Source organism: Dreissena polymorpha, chromosome 7 (assembly GCF_020536995.1).
Source record: "Dreissena polymorpha isolate Duluth1 chromosome 7, UMN_Dpol_1.0, whole genome shotgun sequence".
NCBI classification, from domain to species: Eukaryota; Metazoa; Mollusca; class Bivalvia; order Myida; family Dreissenidae; genus Dreissena; species Dreissena polymorpha.
In genome coordinates this window covers 83,146,520-83,162,307 of record NC_068361.1, presented here as the reverse complement: position 1 = coordinate 83,162,307, position 15,788 = coordinate 83,146,520, and the positions used below count along the sequence as shown (strand labels likewise).

The 15,788-nt window shown below is 34.4% G+C and overlaps 1 protein-coding gene across 5 annotated transcripts in view; it reads left to right on the top strand.

Annotated features, from left to right (window-relative positions):
- LOC127838090 (26S proteasome non-ATPase regulatory subunit 5-like) overlaps positions 1 to 15,788 on the top strand; it is a 158,837-nt gene that overhangs the window by 136,098 nt on the left and 6,951 nt on the right. For 3 of the 5 annotated variants that reach the window (XM_052365668.1, XM_052365669.1, XM_052365666.1), the window contains 3 exons: positions 11,971 to 12,115; positions 12,730 to 12,862; positions 13,992 to 14,095. In XM_052365668.1, the coding sequence (XP_052221628.1) occupies positions 11,971 to 12,115; positions 12,730 to 12,862; positions 13,992 to 14,095 (382 nt within the window). Of the gene's footprint in view, positions 1 to 6,227; positions 6,404 to 11,970; positions 12,116 to 12,729; positions 12,863 to 13,991; positions 14,096 to 15,788 lie in introns of those variants that run through there. The other 2 variants (XM_052365667.1, XM_052365665.1) reach the window with 2 other exon arrangements.

Below are 15,788 nucleotides of genomic sequence, written 5' to 3'. Positions count from 1 at the left end.
ATAATACCCCCTTTTATAGTAAGAAAATTGAAAATTTGGTTACGTTTTGTGTTAAGGTCTACTCTAATCCTATAGTATCAAAGCTATATTCTCTACTTAATGTTATAAGTCATGTAACTGACATTTTTATACATTTTTACTTTTTTTCCATGTTTGTGTTTTTTATTTAGGTGACATACATCAACTGTTTAATAATATTAAGTCTACCTTTTTGGAAAAAATAAAATTTTCGAAATTGACATTACGAAGTAGCATAACGGACATTTTGTTAAATTTTCAGGAGAAGGAAAAAACTGCTTTATTAAAATAAAATAGGGAACTAACAGACTAAAACAAACACATGGGATATTTTCAGATTTGAATGCTGGTATTTTACGCATCTTTAGGCAGTTCCGTGTACCAAGGATAAATACAATACTTGAACATTCATGTACAATGCACAATACTAAAAACCTGAATTGTAACTTTAATGTATTTCAGATTCAGAGATGTCTGTTTTGTTTCTAAGGTCATGTGAAAAATTAAGTTTATATGTTTATAGGTTTAAAATTGCTAATTGTCCTCTTACTTGCCCTTGTATTTCAAGATAGAATACTTTCCTTCCCAGAGAAAGAGATCTGGGTTTGAATCCCAGTGGGGGCTTCAGAGGAGGATTCACTTTAAGAAAAATGAATATATTTGCTTTACTTTGACTCTAACTTAATCAAATAACTCTGACAATGCCTTTAAAAGGATGCAGTTTTTGATAATTCAATTATGCAAGAAACATGTATAATTTTAGGGTAGACTAAGACAGCAAACTAAGAATGGGCATCCATTTTAGTTTTTTTTTAAGTCAATACAACAATAAATGCATATAAGAACACAACTTTAAATTAAAAATGCAACAATCAGAGGACATGATCAATTAAATAGTAAATGACTACTTAAAATAATTTTTAGCACTGTTTGTTTTTCAGAGATTTGTAAATATGCCGTTTTATGCGAAATTGGGAATTCTTCTCATTGAACTAATGCAATATGTGCTTTGGAACTGGAATCATATTCCGGAAAGCTGAAAAGTGTATATGATCTCCCCACTCATTCCATCCCGCGAAACCCTTAAGGTGTCGCAAGTCTAAGAATGGAATGAGTGATGTATTGGACGTCATCAATTTATGACGTTCATCGAACGAATGATAATGGCGACTAAAATTCGTCAAGCTCTTTGGTTATAGCCGCGATTTGGGAGTCTTGAAAACTGGCCCACCACGTTTGCTGAAATTCGACATATTTATGGACAAGAACGCGATCTACACGATGGCATATTCGTCATTTCTGGGAAAAGTCAAGTGTTTGATTAAAGGACGAAAAAGTGTTGTTTTTTATTAAGCAATCGCTGTAAACACGTGGCTTGGCCGGAAGTAAATATAGCGTTAATAGCAACCCCAATACAATTCACCTCCAGGGAAAATTCACGCACTAGACAATTCAAATTTAATTTTAGATAATTTTTTTCGTACCCAAAATAATTCGTACCCATATTTTTTTCGTACCCAATTTTTTTTTTGTACCCATTTTTTTCGTACCAAATTTTTTTTCGTTCCCAAATTTTTTTCGTACCCCTATTTTTTTCGTAACCATTTTTTTCGTACCCAAATGTTTTTCGTACCCAAATGTGTTCGTACCCCAAAAAAAATCGAACCAATTTTGTTCGTACCAAATGTTTTTCGTACCCAAATTTTTTCGTGCCCAATTTTTTTTCGTACGCAAATTTTTTTCGTACACAGTTTTGTGTACACAATTTTTATCGTACCCAATTTTTTTCGTACCAAAATTGTTTTCGTACCCAATTTGTTCGTACCCAAATGTTTTTCGTTTCCAAGTTTTTTTGTACCAATATTTTTTTCGTACCCATTTTTTTCGTACCGAAATTTGTTTCGTACCAAAATTTTTCGTACCCAAATTTTTATTTGTACCCTATTTACTTTCGTTCCCTATATTTTTGCGTACTCTAATTTGTTTTCGTAACCAAATTTTTTTTTTCTACCCACTTTTTTTTCCTACCCAATTTTTTTCGTTCACAAATTTGTTCGTACCCAATTTTTTTCGTACCCATTTGTTCGTACTCAAATATTTTCTGTACCCAAATTTTTTCGTACCTAATTTTTTAGTCGTACCCATTTTTTTCGAACCCAAAAAGTTTTTCGTACCCTTATTTTGTTCATATCCTTTTTTCGTACTCAAATTTGTTTTCGTACCCAAATTTTTTTTTTCGTACCAACATATTTTTTCGTACATAATTTTTTATAGAAATAATCGATTTTCAATTTGATTTGATCTCTCCACTCATTCCATCCCGCGAAACCCTTAAGGTGTCGCAACTCTAGTATTTATGTGGGATGATGGATACATTTCTTTTTTCGTTAAGAATTAATCTCAATTAACGTTTCGGTTGGCTTTCATATAAAAACTCGTGCTTCTAAAACATTTTACAGGTTGGATTTATCCACAAATTTATAAAATCATTTACTTGTTTATTGATAGATTTTTATTTTCACTATGTATTAAGTATTAAGAAAGAAACGTAATTGAATAACAAATCATCGAACATTTGTTTTATCTCGAAACTAAATTAGTCGATTTAAAAGAGGATTAGTTTATCGAGCTGTTTGTTAAGCAGTTATAAATCATGTTTAGTAAAGTGTAAAATAATTATTTAAAAAGTGTAAATCAAATCAAGTGTAATAATTGAAAAAGCACAAAATATGTGTATGTCCCAGGTAAATAATCATGCCGTCAACATATACTTGGAGATTTGTGAACCTTAATCTGAAATCAATACAACTATTTATCAATAGTGTTATTTAAAACCCTCAACCTTACTTAGTCCGTTTTCATATGCAAGACCGGCGTGCTTTGTGTTAGTCACGGCATCGCGTTTATAACGTCTTCTGGGAACGTTGATGAATATGTTGGAGGTTGAAATGGCGATGGCGTCATACAGTTTTGTCTTTTGATAGTATGTAGATGTCCAGAGATCGAGTTTACATGTTCGTTGAGAAGAATGAAAAAAAACAACACAGTTCTGCATGTTGCTTTGGAAACCAAGGTAACCTTTACGAGGGGTCGTGCTAAAAGGCGGATAAAAGAGCGGATGGTATAGCGTATTTAGTAAAAGCTGATAATATAGACAAAGAAGGATTATCGGAAAGAGCGGATGATATGAACAAAGAAGGAAATAGGAGACGATATGGATTGTTATTGAACAATTGTTTTGTAATTGTTCTCGCTTTATGTTTTGGTACTGGAATATTCGAAAGTAAATATTAAGTTATTTAAGTTTAAATATAAAGCACAATAGTATTTTTAGGCTACTGAATATATATGTATTTAGTAAATAATAACTTCGTTAGATATTGACTTAAGTTTAAACAAAAAGCAGAATACTATTCAATTTCTCTCTAAATATACATGAGGTAGTTTGCCAACAAAATGAATATGTTGCCTAGCTCTTGCCACGTGGAGGCCACCTCTTGTAAGAGCCAAATTTTGAAAAAAATAGGCCGAAATCGTCACTTATATAAACAATAAATTAAATTTTGAAGCAAGTGTAATTGAATATATGGTACATAATATAAATACATATAATAAAAAATGAGTCATACATTGCTATTTATCCCGTATTATGTTTTTATATAAAAGAAGTTATTACATGTTGAAAAACTAGATAATTATAATAGAAAGTAATTATATATTTTAAAAAAAACAAGACATACACCGATATTTTGGCCGGAAAGTGTAATTAAATATATGGTACATAATATAAATACATATAATTAAAAAAATAAGTCATACATTGCCATTTATTCCGTATAATGTTTTTAAATAATAGAAGTTATTACATGATGCAAAAATTAGATAATTATAATAAAAAGTAATTACATATTTAATAAAACAAACACGACATACACCGGTATTTCGGCCGGAAAGTGTAATTATATATATGGTACATAATATAAAAACATATAATAAAAAAAAATACTTTATAATAAAAAGTGTAATAAAATATATGATACACAATATAAATACATAACATATAATAAAAAAATGAGTCATACATTGCTATTTATCCCGTAATATGTTTTTATATAATAGAAGTCATTACATGTTGCAATTTGGGCAAACAAATTGCGCATCAACATTAGAAATATCCGATGGTGCATGAACACATTGCTTGTGAAACCAGTTTGAGCATTTGTCGCAATGAACTTGATCTCCTACACATGGTGGTAAATAACAAATACAATATAAATCAATTGTTATTTACTTGGATTTATTTTTGCGTCAAACACTGATAGTTTTACTGGTTGTTGGAAATTCAATCATATGTTCGGAATCTAAACAAGACAAAAGATGTTCTCTTAACTTTACGGAATTAAATATCAAATCAAAACAAGGTTTTTTCCTAAAACACAAAGATGTTGCGTGCGCAATTGCATAAAGACAACAATCGACGGAATTATCTTGTTTTTGCACTGACGGAACTATGATATTAAATTTGTTTTCGCCTTCACCATAAATTTGCGCCAATTGTATTTTCAGACCATCAGGAATGATCTTATCATCGGGTCTTGTATTGCCTAAACTGTCAAGTAAATAAATTTTATTTTTGTGTTCGAAAGATGTTACCCAATGATCGTTGTGGGTGTGATGTTTATCATCAATAGCTAGTGTAACATCATTTTCGCAAAATTCTATCACGCTATCATTTCGACGGTCGCTCAATTCAATGAATTCATTTATTTCGTGTATAATTGACAGGTCAGGTATTTTTTTTAATTTACATGGGTCTTCTGTAGGGGATAACTCACGTTTTAATGACGGCAGTTTACTTCCGCCGCAACTGCATTCCATTCCTCAAGGAATATGGACTCCGATTCAATTCGTCTTGGTGTCTGTTCGTGAAAGAGATCGCGCCCTCGTGGTAGTATCTCAGATACAGTATCACGACTGTGGTGACAAGAAATGATATCTGAAGCAGAGATCCTTCACTTCTTCTGCGATGTGAGCTGCCGAGCTTCGTCCTATGTCGTTAGCCCCAACAACGAGGGCAATGGTCTTGATCTGCGGACAATACGAATAATGCTGACGATATATACTTAAAAGGGATTTGCGGATGATATTAACAAAGAAGGAAACTGCGGATGATATGTACAAAGAAGGAAACTGCGGATGATATATACAAAGAAGGAAACTGCGGACAATATGAGTAATTAATAAATCTGCGGATGATATATACAAAGAACGAAACTGCGGATGATATATATAGTCTGCTAATCTTAGTATAAGTGTACATAGTAAAACACACCAATGGCGGCCGAGCGCAAAATTTTGCGATCGGCCGCCAAAAAAATCTGTAAGATTCCTTCTTTGTATATATCATCCGCAGTTTCCTTCTCTGTTCATATCATCCGCTCTTTCCGATAATCCTTCTTTGTCTATATTATCCGCTCTTTACTACATATATACCCTATATCAAATATATCATCCGCAGATTCCTTCTTTGTATTTATCATCCGCAGTTTCCTTCTTTGTTCATATCATCCGCTCTTTCGGATAATCCTTCTTTGTCTATATTACCCGCTCTTAACTATATACCCTATATCATCCGCTCTTTTATCCGCCTTTTAGTACGTGCCCTTTACGAGGAAAAAATAAATAAAGTCACCCTTAAATTTAATGTTTCATTTAAAATGTAACGACTTTTTCTTTGCACATATCAATGGTCTTTTTAAAAACAAGAACAAACATTACTTTGTGTCTACAATTACTTGGTTTAAGTGACTCAATAACAATATCACCCCTATAAAGAATTAACACATTGGTTATGTCAGATCATATCGTTTTTTATTGAAGATTAATGCCAGCAATAGCATGGTGTGCAAAAAGCTAAAGCATTGCTAATAGCAGATCTAACTCGTCATATTAAATACAAGTATAAATAATTATATAAATGGACTTTGTTATATATAAATTTAAAAAAAAAAGTGCTTATCGTCAAGTCATGTGACATTAATGATTTGCCCAATATAGTGCGAAGTTATTTTTAATGAATCTATTATTTCGCTTAACCATGCAATAATACGCTTTCCTCACGACCGATTAAAAGCGTAAGTTGTCCACCTGAAATAAGTGGTGTGCATCCTCTGTTTCAGAAGTAGGGTGTTTGTTTTGTTCATTAAAACAAGATGGCAGCGTCCATAGCGGCATTAATTGATTCTCTTCCAAATAGTGAAAACAAATTGGAGGTTTTGGCGGATCTAAAAGCCGTTTTAGGAAATACTCCTATTCAGTCGATATCTTCAATAAGTGCAAATGTATCTTTCAGTAGTGTGTTCGAATGTCTTTCTACGGATAATGGGTAAACTACCTTCAAAACTGCATTGTCATCTTCCCATTTGCGATAACTTATGAAGTTATTTCTCTTTCTGTCGACTGTCGTCCTGATCAACAACTAGCAACAACACATTGTGTGTGTGTGTGTGTAAAGTTTTGAACCAAAATGAAATTCATAACTCTCAACCACAGTGCAGTGCTTTCCACAGGATTTTTTTAAGGTGCCCCCGGGCTTAAAGGGTTGGCTTCGGGTGTCCCATCCCAACGCTGATTTAAAAGAAAATATGTGTCAATTGACGTTCTGTGGTGCCTTATAACTCTCAGAAAAACAGCTTCAAAAGACGTCATTTGGTGCGTTATGACCCTTCAAGAAACACCCCTAGCTATAAAGTCATTTATAAAGACATATTTTAATAATTGTTTTAAAACTTTCCCACAAAGAAAGTAAAATCCCGACTCGAACAATTCCCCAATACATCCGTATCAACCAGACTCTATTACTGCATACTTACTACTTTTCAAGTTTCTATATTACCCGTTAATCCCATTTTAAAAAACACTTTCTGGTAAATATTGACGATAAAAGTGCTCAATAATTTCTTTTACAACAAACATGGCCATTTTTCTCAAGTATCAAATAAATTTTAGCATAAGTGACAATTTATAGATTTAATAAAATATTGCCACTGAACATGTGTAAATTGCTTGACGTGGCGTGTGCTTGATAATACAACGCTCAATACACCCACCCTTTCTATGCACATGACGCAACGTTGTACATGCTGCATAATTTTCGTGCCCTTTTTATTGAGACAAATGGTCAACACAAAATAAATTATCACTGTTTATTTGAAGCAAGAATCTGTTAACGTAGAGTTAACATTTACATTCAGAAGAGGGTTTCGGATTACAAATTTAACAAGAGATTGCCAAGCAATATTGTCCCCTACCGGTGAAACTCCAACATTGTCAGTACCATTAATCCACAAATATAATACGCCCTCGTGCATAATACGCACCCCCAAGTAAAAATTGAAAATCCGAGTAAAATACGCACTAAAAAATTCAGTGTCCGAAATCGGCCATTTCCGGAAAAATGTGTCAATATATTTTTGTGTTGTGAAAATAGCAAATCAATTTGGTGTTGTCAACTATCTGTTACCCCCGTATATTGATCGGGATGTGTTATAGTGCTGTTGTTATGACAGTTGCATAATAAATATCTCTGTCTATTGTTTATATTACCATTGATTGTTACCGATAACACACGGGCCCCTTGCTGACATCCGGGACAAGCAGTCATAATTACAAAAGAAAGAAGCAGAGATGCTGTTTTTTGTTTTTACATTGAATTCAATTTGACAATATTCAGGACGATAATAGTTATAATAATAATAAAGTAATAAGAAGACAAAATGGTTACTTCCGTTTTTATAGTTGTCTAGATGAATTACTTTTTCTTTTTTCGAGTTACAAACTCGATACATTAATATAACTTAAAATACAATTAAACCGCTCATGCTTTTCATGATCTCTTTAATTAAAATACGCTGCTGTCATTAAGGCTAGTTTGGGAGTAAAAAACTAATTAATTAATTATCACCTTTCAATGTAATTCGGCAATCCGCAGACAGGTGTAATAGACTTTATAAGCATCATAAAACTAATTATTTAATAACCACTCTTTACTTCAGATATGGTAAATATGCGGTAGAAAGATAAATAGTGGTCAGCTAAGAAATATTGATTTACGGGTATTGTCAGGGTTTTTTTTCATCCAGTCGCTATTTTGTAGGCAGACGACGATATTAACTGTGTATTCAAAGTATACAGTGTCTGTGCATGAATGAAGCAATATTATCCGATAGCTCCTCCCGTTCTCACGTTTCTTTCGACAACGTCATTTCATGTGTAAGCGAGCTCAATGTTGATTTGCCAGCTACCATGCGCACTTTAATAACAATAAATTCAAGCGATGTTTCATAATCAGGTACAGACCGGGTTTCGTTTACTGTTCGAATTGCGAACACTTTCATTAAAACAAAGAGACAAATATAGAAAACGAGTCCGATATAAATGGCGGATGTTTTCAATGAAATTTTACTAGATTTTTGCATTTTCACAAATAAGATTTTTATTGAGCCAAATTCTCAATATTTTCGCAAATGACTCAAATGGCAACGACAGCGCGAGCCCTGTTGCACCCCTTTGATGTAATTGTGTAGTTTAAAATGGCTGCCGCAAAGCGAATAACAGCGATTAAGTTGAAAACTTGCACAGGAACATTTTTGTTTTGCTCTAAACTCGTATATTATACGCACCCCCTAATTGAAGAAAAAATCGACAGGTAAAAAAGTGCGTATTATATTTGTAGATTTACGGTATTTTTTAATTTTTTATTTGTTGCCATAGCAACCAGAATTTTTGACGTAGGAACAAAATTAAATGACATGCATAATCTCCATATTGCCATCTATCCATGTTTTAAGTTTCATGAAAAAATATGAAGAACTTTTAAAGTTATCGCACGGCAGGATCCAGAAAAGTGTGACGGACTGACTGACAGACAGACATACAGACTGACAGGCGGAGCGCAAACCATAAGTCCGCTCCGGTTTTACCGGTAGGGGACAATTATGCTCATTTGAGACTTCAAGAAAACATGAATTCAACGACAATTTGTTTAAACGCTGTACGAGTGTCAGACAAGTAAATGTTTTGAGAGTAATATTAATGAAATGCACAACTTCCACGAGGATCATAGCCATCATCAGTCTTCTAAGCCAAGATTTCTGTGGCAATTACATGTTCGTCACGAGTCGTCTGCATGATTCAACTGCAGGTAGTGCGCCTGCCTACGAGTGCTGTCCCTTATACAAAGCGTGCGCTCTCATTGGCCAATATTGATTATCCAATACAGCGAAGCACCGCCCTCAAGCTGTCTTTAGTTGGGTAAAGCGTTAGATGTAGTTGACAGAGGATCGTAAATGGCTTTCAAAATTTTCGGCAAAGTCGATATCGCTTTGATCTTAAGAATGGCTAGTTGCAATAACAGCCAAAATACACTGATCAGAAAATTTCAGGCGCCCTGTGGACTCTGATTTCCGGCCCCGGTGAGGGACCGTTAAATGGCCTGTGGAAAGCACTGCAGTGGCATATAATGGCTCTGTATTTTCATTGTCATCTAGTCATTCATTCATTAATTCATTTATTTATTCATTCATTCATGCATTTATTCATTCATTCATTTGTTGTCTATTATTACATGTAGTGTTAGGTCAGGGTTAACCAAAAGGGTCACATTACATGAACGAGGGGTCTCAACATATCTTTTTATGCCCCAGGTAGGGTGGCATATAGCAGTTGAACTGTCAGTCAGTCAGTCTGTCTGTACGTCCGTCCGAAAACTTTAATGGCCATAACTTTTTCAATATTGAACATAGCAACTTGATATTTGGCATGCATGTGCATCTCATGGAGCTGCACATTTTGAGTGGTGAAAGGTGAAGGTCAAAGTCATCCTTAAAGGTCAAATGTCAAATATATGGCATCTGTCTATTCGTCAGAAAACTTTAACATTGGCCATTACTTTTTCAATATTGAAGATAGCAACTTGATATTTGGCATGCATGTGCATCTCATGGAGCTGCACATTTTGAGTGGTGAAAGGTGAAGGTAACGGTCATCCTTCAAGGTCAAACACCAAATTTTGCAATATTGAAGATAGCAACTTGATATTTGGCATTCATGCATATCTCATGGAGCTGCACATTTTGAGTGTTGAAAGGTCAAGGTCATCCTTCAAGGTCAAAGGTCAAGGTCAAAGGTCAAATTTTGCAGTATTGAAGATAGCAACTCGATATTTGGCATGCATGCTTATCTCATGGAGCTGCACATTTTGAGTGGTAAAAGGTCAAGACCATCTTTCAAGGTCAAAGGTCAAATTTTGCAATATTGAAGATAGCAACTCCATATTGGCATGCATGCGTATCTCATAGAGCTGCACATTTTGAGTGGTGAAAGGTCAAGGTCATCCTTCAAGGTCAAAGGTAAAATATATGGCTTCAAAGCGGCGCAGAAGGGGGCATTGTGTTTCACAAACACTGCTCTTGTACTAAATTTCTTTACAACAAAAAACATAAATCTATAATCACATTGCAGGGATTTTTTTTCTTGATTTCAGGAAAGCGCATGGCCTTCCACTTTGGGGATAACAATTCCCAAAGTAACCTGAGAATTTGGGAAAAACTGCATCATTTTAAAGAAATACTCTTTGGCGCAGGGACCTTTCTCTTGGGGGGAAATGGTTTTTGTAAACCCCTTGCTAAAGAAGAAAAAAAAAGACATGCATTCCACACAAAAATTGTATTTGTAACTTTTTAGGGCTAGTATATCACAGAAACCATCCAAGATTTCAACATAAAACTTTATGGGTGTATTCATATCAATGAGAAGAAGTCCCATGTTTTAGAACCATAACATTACACTTTTTAAAATAAGAGTTATTGCCCTTGTTTGTTTTTATGCCCCCTCGGATCCAATGATCAGGGTTATATTATTTTTGGCCTGTCTGTCTGTCATTTTATGTGTCTGTCATTGTATGTGTCCGTCATTGTATGTCAGTCTGTCCAAAACTTTAACCTTGGTCATAACTTTTGCAATATTGAAGATAGCAACTTGATATTTGGCATGCATGTGTATCTCATGGAGCTGCACATTTTGAGTGGTGAAAGGTCAAGGTCATCCTTCAAGGTCAAATATATGGCTTCAAAGCGGCGCAGTCAGGGCATTGTGTTTTACAAACACAGCTCTTGTTGTTGTCAGTTGTTACAAAATACTACATGTTCAGTGGACATTAGTCCATTATTTTTATGAGTCCCAATAATTGAACATAATTTGTGTATTGTTTGGAGGGGGGGGGGAGGGCAGATTTCACTTAATGCCAGTCTATGCATTTTCCAGCAGCAAATTTTTTTTGTATGAATTAATGATTTTTCTTGTCTGGTCAAACTTTATAGTATCAATAGCAGCATGAATATAATAGCACATACATTATGCAAGTGTCAGCATATGCAAGTTCAACATTGTACATATTATACCAGGGGAGTATGGTGGACTTAATATAAACTTTGAACAGTTTGGTTAAACAATTATAATTTTAAATTTTAATGATAGAAGTGAATTTGATGTTTATTTTATTTCCCAATTTATTGTAAATACTTCATTTGAAGCTTTGTTCAAATGAATTATTAGTGGTAATATGAATGTGCAGCTTGCAAATCCTTAAACATGTATTTATGTTGCAACCATGCTTCTGGAAAATTGCACTAAACAATAATTAGGTTGGTGTATTCCTATGAGATATATATAATACATGTATAAAGGAGTAAGCCCATTTCATCCAACTAAAACTTTTATTGTATTAATATCATAATTATTTTATTTTGTCAGTCTATTTTGTTTAAACTCTCAACCAGAAAATCCAAGCAAACCCTTTCAAAATGTATCAAGGCATTATGATGCAAGTTTCCACCACTGCTGCTAACTCATATAAGAATATGTTTGAAACCTGTCACATGTTGTATCATCTAGAGAGGAGCTGGAGATGTGCTGTGAAGTTCTACAGAAGCTGCTGTCCCCTCTGCCACCAGACGTGATTCTCACCCAGTTCCACGACGAACTTCTGACGGGTCTGCAACATGATGAGCTGCCAGTCCGCAAACTCTGTCTCTCACAGGTGACCGTTATGTTTAACCCTTTGCATTCTGGGAAATTTGTTGTCTGCTAAAATGTTGTCTGCTGAATTTTTAAAACTGGCATTTTCTTTGATTTTTTTCAAAGAATACTATCAGAATAGCAAACAGTTTGGATCCTGATGAGACGCCACGTTCTGTGGCCTTTCATCTGGATCCAAACTGTTTGCAAAGGCCTTCAAAATTCAGCTCCAGCACTGAAAGGGTTAACCACCACTACACTGAACTATTTTCGAGTTAGGTTGAAAACATCCATGCTATTTGTAGATGTATTTTGTAAAATATTCGGAATAGAAGTGAAACAAAAACACGATTAGTTCAAATAGATAAGGGCTGACAATATTGTTGCTTTATTGTTGAATGTATATATTCATATTTTGAATTCATATTCAAACATATCTTTCTCAAAATAAATCATAAGTAATTTAAATGCAACACAGTATCATAAGAAAAAATTTGTTCTCATGTCGGTTTTTGTTTACCGGTAATCACAAAACGCAACACAGTATTGTTAGTAAAAAATTGTTTTCATGTCAGTTGCAAACATTTTTGTTTAATCATCTATCTTGTTAGTGGTCGCATTTATGGGACTTTTCAGATTCTTAGGGTGAGTGACATCAGTTCTGAAGAGTTGACCCAGTATGAAGACATTCTGGTAAAGTTGGTGAAAGCCCTGGCTGATGAAAGTCTGGATGTGGCAAAGTCAGCTTCACAAGTCCTCACAAAACTTGGTATGATAATAAGTCATTGACTACCACAAGATTTTATAATTGTTAATTTGGGGAAATATCTTGGATAACATTTTTCTGCTTAGGACAATTTGAAAAAATGGACCAGTCAGGTAACATTTTTAATATGTGTTTTTCCCCCATAGAATGATGCAGTCTCCTACATATAGGTAATGATTTAAGCTTTTTTTTAAATATGCCATTTATGACTTAAGAAATGATGAAAATTGCATGAGCTTTCTGAAATGTCTTATTATTGATGATAAGTTTTTGAAGGCAGTGCTTTATCATATGCCATTGATCACTTTTAACAAAGAATAATAAAAAATATATCAGAACCCTTATAGTTTTATGTTTGAGTTATTTCCCTAATTAAACCTGAATTATGATCATGATCCATCAACCTTTTAGACTTTAGATCAAGCATATTCCTGAAACTGTCCTATTTTAAGTGAACTTTTAAAATAAAATCCGACTCTAACTTATCATGAACCAATAATGATAGTGTTATTCATTCAGAATGATTTTAGAATAACTTATTTACTAAAACTTGACAATATAAACTTGGCAATGATCTTCATGCATGAATTCATTAAAATGGGTTATTATAGTTTACAAACTGTTAGGACCTCATTAAACTCGTGCAAGGCATATAACTTTTGCTTATTGTGTTTACGAGCGCAAGGTTAATGTTGTTGAGCTAAATATTTTAAAATGCACAAATAGTTAATCTATAGTACACATTGATTGTAACACAGGCCCAGATATTTTTAGCTTGGCTGTCTGGCATCTGCTCTCCGCGTCGTGCTAAAACCTTAACAATGGCTCTAAAATCAAAGTGCTTCCACCTTCAACTTTGAAACTTCATATGTAGCTGCACCTTGATGAGTTATACACGCCACACCCATTTTCGGGTCACTACATCAAAGGTCAAGGTCACTGTGACCTCTAATATAAAACTTAAACACAGGCTCTAAAATCAAAGTGCTTTCATTTATTCAAAAGTGCACCCATAGCTGAGCATTGACACCCACTATGCGGTGCTCTTGTAAATAACAGCAGTCATATGCAAATTTGATATTTTCCATCTGTGACTCCTTACTTCACATTTCCATGTTTTTCTACATGCCAGGTTCCTCTGAGGAAGGTCTATCCACTCTGTACTCAGAGAACCTCATGAGCACCATACAAGATGTGTTGCTTGGCAACGATACTATCAGATTCAGAGTCTATGAGGTACAGCAAATCTGTCACATTGTGTGAATTCCTTAATGCAAATCTTAATTGGTGATGTGCAGATATTTGCATGAAAATGTTTTCATAATTTCTTGTTTCACAGTAGCAAATAGTTATGTTTTTCAATTTCAGACAGTTGATTACTGTAGAATGGTATCATCTAAAAATACCTAATAAGGTCATTTACAATTTCTGCATATTTAATTTGCTCTTTGTGCACTGTTTATCATCTTATGATGTTGTTTTTTTGAAAGTTTTGAAGATTGAAAATTGTTGACAGAGCATTTGCCGGGAACAAAGTCACAACTGATCAATTGATCAGTGTTTATGCTCATGTTTGTACATCTAATATTAAATGATGACTCTGCAAATTTTGAAACTGGATTACCCATCATCCAGTAAAAGACATTTGAACACACTATTAAAAGATACTATGAGATATTAAAGGGACCTTTTCACGTTTTGGTAAAGTGACAAAATTGAAAAAGATTGTATCAGATATGCCAATTTTCGTTGATATTTGTGAGGAAACAGTAATACTGCAAATTTACATACCATGCTCTAAAATATCCTTTATATGCATCTTTTGACAATTAAAAAACCTGAAAATTATAAAGCGTAGCAACGCGAAAAAATTGAATAGTTTGGAGAGTTCTGTTGTTGTCATTTAATTTTTGTGACACTACGAGGATTGTTTATATACAGTATAAAATACATCACTCACTGTATGACTGAGCATGGATGGCCGAGTGGTCTAAGTGTTAGACTTTTATTTCAAGGGTCAGTGGTTTGATCCCAGTTGAGGGTTACTTTTTATACCCCCATTACTGGTAATGGGGGCTATATAGGAGTCACTTTGTCTGTCTGTCTGTCTGTCTGTCTGTCTGTCTGTCTGTCTGTCTGTCTGTCTGTCTGTCTGTCTGTCTGTCTGTCTGTCTGTCTGTCTGTCTGTCTGTCTGTCTGTCATACCCCCATTACTGTTAATGGGGGCTATATAGGAGTCACTTTGTCTGTCTGTCTGCCTGTCTGTCGGTCTGTCTGTCCTGAAAATTTCATCGGATCTTCACCAAACTTGGTCAGAAGCTGTATCTAGATGATGTCTAGGTCAAGTTTTAATATGGGTCATGCCATGTCAAAAACTAGGTCACAGAAAGTTTGTCCGGACCATAACTATGTAATTAATCGTTAGATTTTGAAATGACTTGGAATATTTGTTCACCATCATGGGACGGTGTGTCACGTGAAAGAAGTACGTCAATATCTCAAAGTTCAAGGTCACACTTTGAGTTCAAAGGTAAAATGCTTGTCCGGGCCATAACTTTGTCGTTTATTGCGAGATTTTAAAATCATTTGGCACATTTGTTCACCATCATTGGATGGTGTGTCGCGCGAAATAATTACGTTGATATCTCCAAGGTCAAGGTCACACTTTGAGTTCAAAGGTCAAAAATATTGCCATAAATTAGCTTGTCCGGGCAATAACAATGTTGTTTATTGTGAGATTTTAAAATCATTTGGCACATTTGTTCACCATCATTGGACGGTGTGTCATGCGAAAGAAGTACGTCAATATCTCAAAGGTCAAGGTTACACTTTGAGTTCATAAGTCATAAATGGCAATAAATGAGCTTGTCCGGGCTATAACTATGTCATTCATTGTGAGATTTTAAAATCATTTGGCACATCTGTTCAC